General features: G+C 37.7%; 1 protein-coding gene across 1 annotated transcript; it reads right to left on the bottom strand.

Annotated features, from left to right (window-relative positions):
* Window positions 1–908: 908 nt before the first annotated feature.
* LOC125651211 (tachykinin-like peptides receptor 86C) lies at window positions 909–1,866 on the bottom strand. Its single transcript, XM_048879790.2, has 2 exons — window positions 1,644–1,866; window positions 909–1,256 (listed from the first exon to the last, which is right to left on the bottom strand). The coding sequence occupies exons 1-2, from the start codon at window positions 1,779–1,781 to the stop codon at window positions 909–911; spliced, it is 486 nt and encodes a 161-aa protein (XP_048735747.1). The 5' UTR covers window positions 1,782–1,866.
* Window positions 1,867–2,287: the final 421 nt, after the last annotated feature.

The raw sequence follows: 2,287 nt of genomic DNA, 5'->3' as shown, positions 1-2,287 counted from the left end.
ATTGGTTTTATATAAAGACAACTAACTTCCAAAAAGAGATGAATAACCCTTATTATAGGATACCTAACATATCCCACATAAAAATAGCTAATCCTGGTCATAGGAAAACTAATTCCACAAAAAAAATGACTAATCCCGATAGCAACAAAAATAAATCCAACAAAAAGACCCATTAGAGTAACTGAATCGCATAAAAAGATTGGCAGGATATTTAACGCTCACAAAAATGTGACTTATCCCGACAACGGGATAACTATCGCCAACAAAAAGGTGACTAACTCCTACAACAAGAGACATGTAAGTATCGCACTCTATGGGTAATCCCAATCATAGGACAACTATTGACAGGGCAACTATCCCAGTGACAGGATAACTATCCCAATGACATGACAACTATCCCAATGACATGACAACTATCCCAATGATAGGACTACTATCCCAATGACAGGACAACTATCCCAATGACAGGATAAATATCCCAATGACAGGACAACTATCCCAATGACTGGATAAATATCCCAATGACAGGACAACTATCCCAATGACAGGACAAATATCCCAGTGACAGGACAACTATCCCAATGACAGGACAACTATCCCAATGACAGGACAACTATCCCAAATGACAGGATAACTATCTCAATGACAGGACAAATATCCCAATGACAGGATAAATATCCCAATGATAGGACAACTATCCCTTACGACAGGGTATCTATCCTGATGACAAGATAACGATCTTGATGTAAGGGTAACTATTCCAATGATATGATAACTATCCCGTTGACAGGATAAATTTTCCGATGACAGGAGAACTTTCCTGTGGTAAGTTTTCATGACCTGTCTCTACGCAATAATGGAAAACAGATGTTATGCTTTTGCATCTATTACAGATGTAATATTTTATTTCAAATTTTTGTTTCTAAGTTTTCTCTGATACAAGATCTTGAAGTGTTCCTCGAGGATAATGAGTGTCTACCATAGGTAAGGGATTGTGTTTGTGGATCCTGAGAGCAACAGTACATTCTCCATAACAGTTTCTTAGTTTTTCCTCTAAAGTCTTTATTCATTACAAAATAGTTGATCGGGTGGACTGCACAGTTGGTGAAGGCAAACCAATGAGAGAACATCCACACGACCTGTAGCAATTCCTGATTCATTAATTTCGTGGCATTACTGCCCACAACGGTAATCACATGGAGAGGAAGCCAGGAGAGAGCGTAGAACACAGCCATGCAGATTAGCACCTTCACCGTCTGAAACATGAGAAAAGATTACAATTCAAAGAATGTATTGTACGTCTTCTTATTTTTTTTTAAAATGTTGCACTTGCTAAGAAAATTAAGTTTTCTAGAATGACCATTAGACGCACGAAAAAGCTTGTTAGCGGGCTATACAATGTGGAATTGCATTAAACGAATCGAATTTATAGTAATTGTAGCGTTAGATTAATGGAATTAAGAATCAACAAGTAGTGTAATATTTACACGGAATCGGTTCATATTCAGAGAAGATCCCCATGCAACGTCTTATTTAAATACTAAGTGTAGGGAATTCCGTATGGGGATATACGTTTACATTCAGTACTATTTGTCATGAAATATTTTAATGACAAAGCTTGATTAAAAAATGGAGATACATACCCGCCGTTTTTCCGATTGCATTCCCTTGATTTTCTGGGGAAGGTTTTCTCCTAGTGGTTTTCGAACCCAAACAAGAAATCCAACGTAAAAGTTGGAGATGCATAATATGACTAGTGGAATTATGTATTGCAAGACCATTACGGCAATGGAGTAATAAAGACGCTGTTTGTTAGAGTCCCAGATTTCTACGCATAGCTTTGTTGTTTTTTGAAATCCCACATCAAAATTCTGCACTTTGGAATACACTGCGACTGGTAAAGCTACCAGAAATGAAAGCAACAATGCAAGTAAATACGTCACTTTTCCTTGAAAACCTAGAGACACTTTTAGAGGAGATCGGAATATTACGTAATGTCTATAAATAGTTAACAGCAAGAGAGACAGGGAACGATGAATGACTAGCACCAAGTGAAGATAGGTAGAAAGCGGACACAAAAGGTCGTAATAGGGCCAGGACTGGTTGAGGTATTGACCTATCACTTTAAATGGAACAGAAACAGTTACAATTCCTAAATCACTGACAGCGAGACTGCTGATGAAAATATTCTTATTCTTCCAGCTCCTCTTGGGTCTGTAATGCCAAATGATGAAGACATTTCCAGGAACTGCGATGACTGTTGTGAGTATGTATAGACCAAGGAGAA

The sequence above is a fragment of the Ostrea edulis genome, chromosome 5 (genome assembly GCF_947568905.1).
Source record: "Ostrea edulis chromosome 5, xbOstEdul1.1, whole genome shotgun sequence".
Classification (NCBI taxonomy): Eukaryota; Metazoa; Mollusca; class Bivalvia; order Ostreida; family Ostreidae; genus Ostrea; species Ostrea edulis.
Note: the sequence above shows the minus strand (reverse complement) of the source record. Positions and strands in the feature narration are given on the sequence as shown.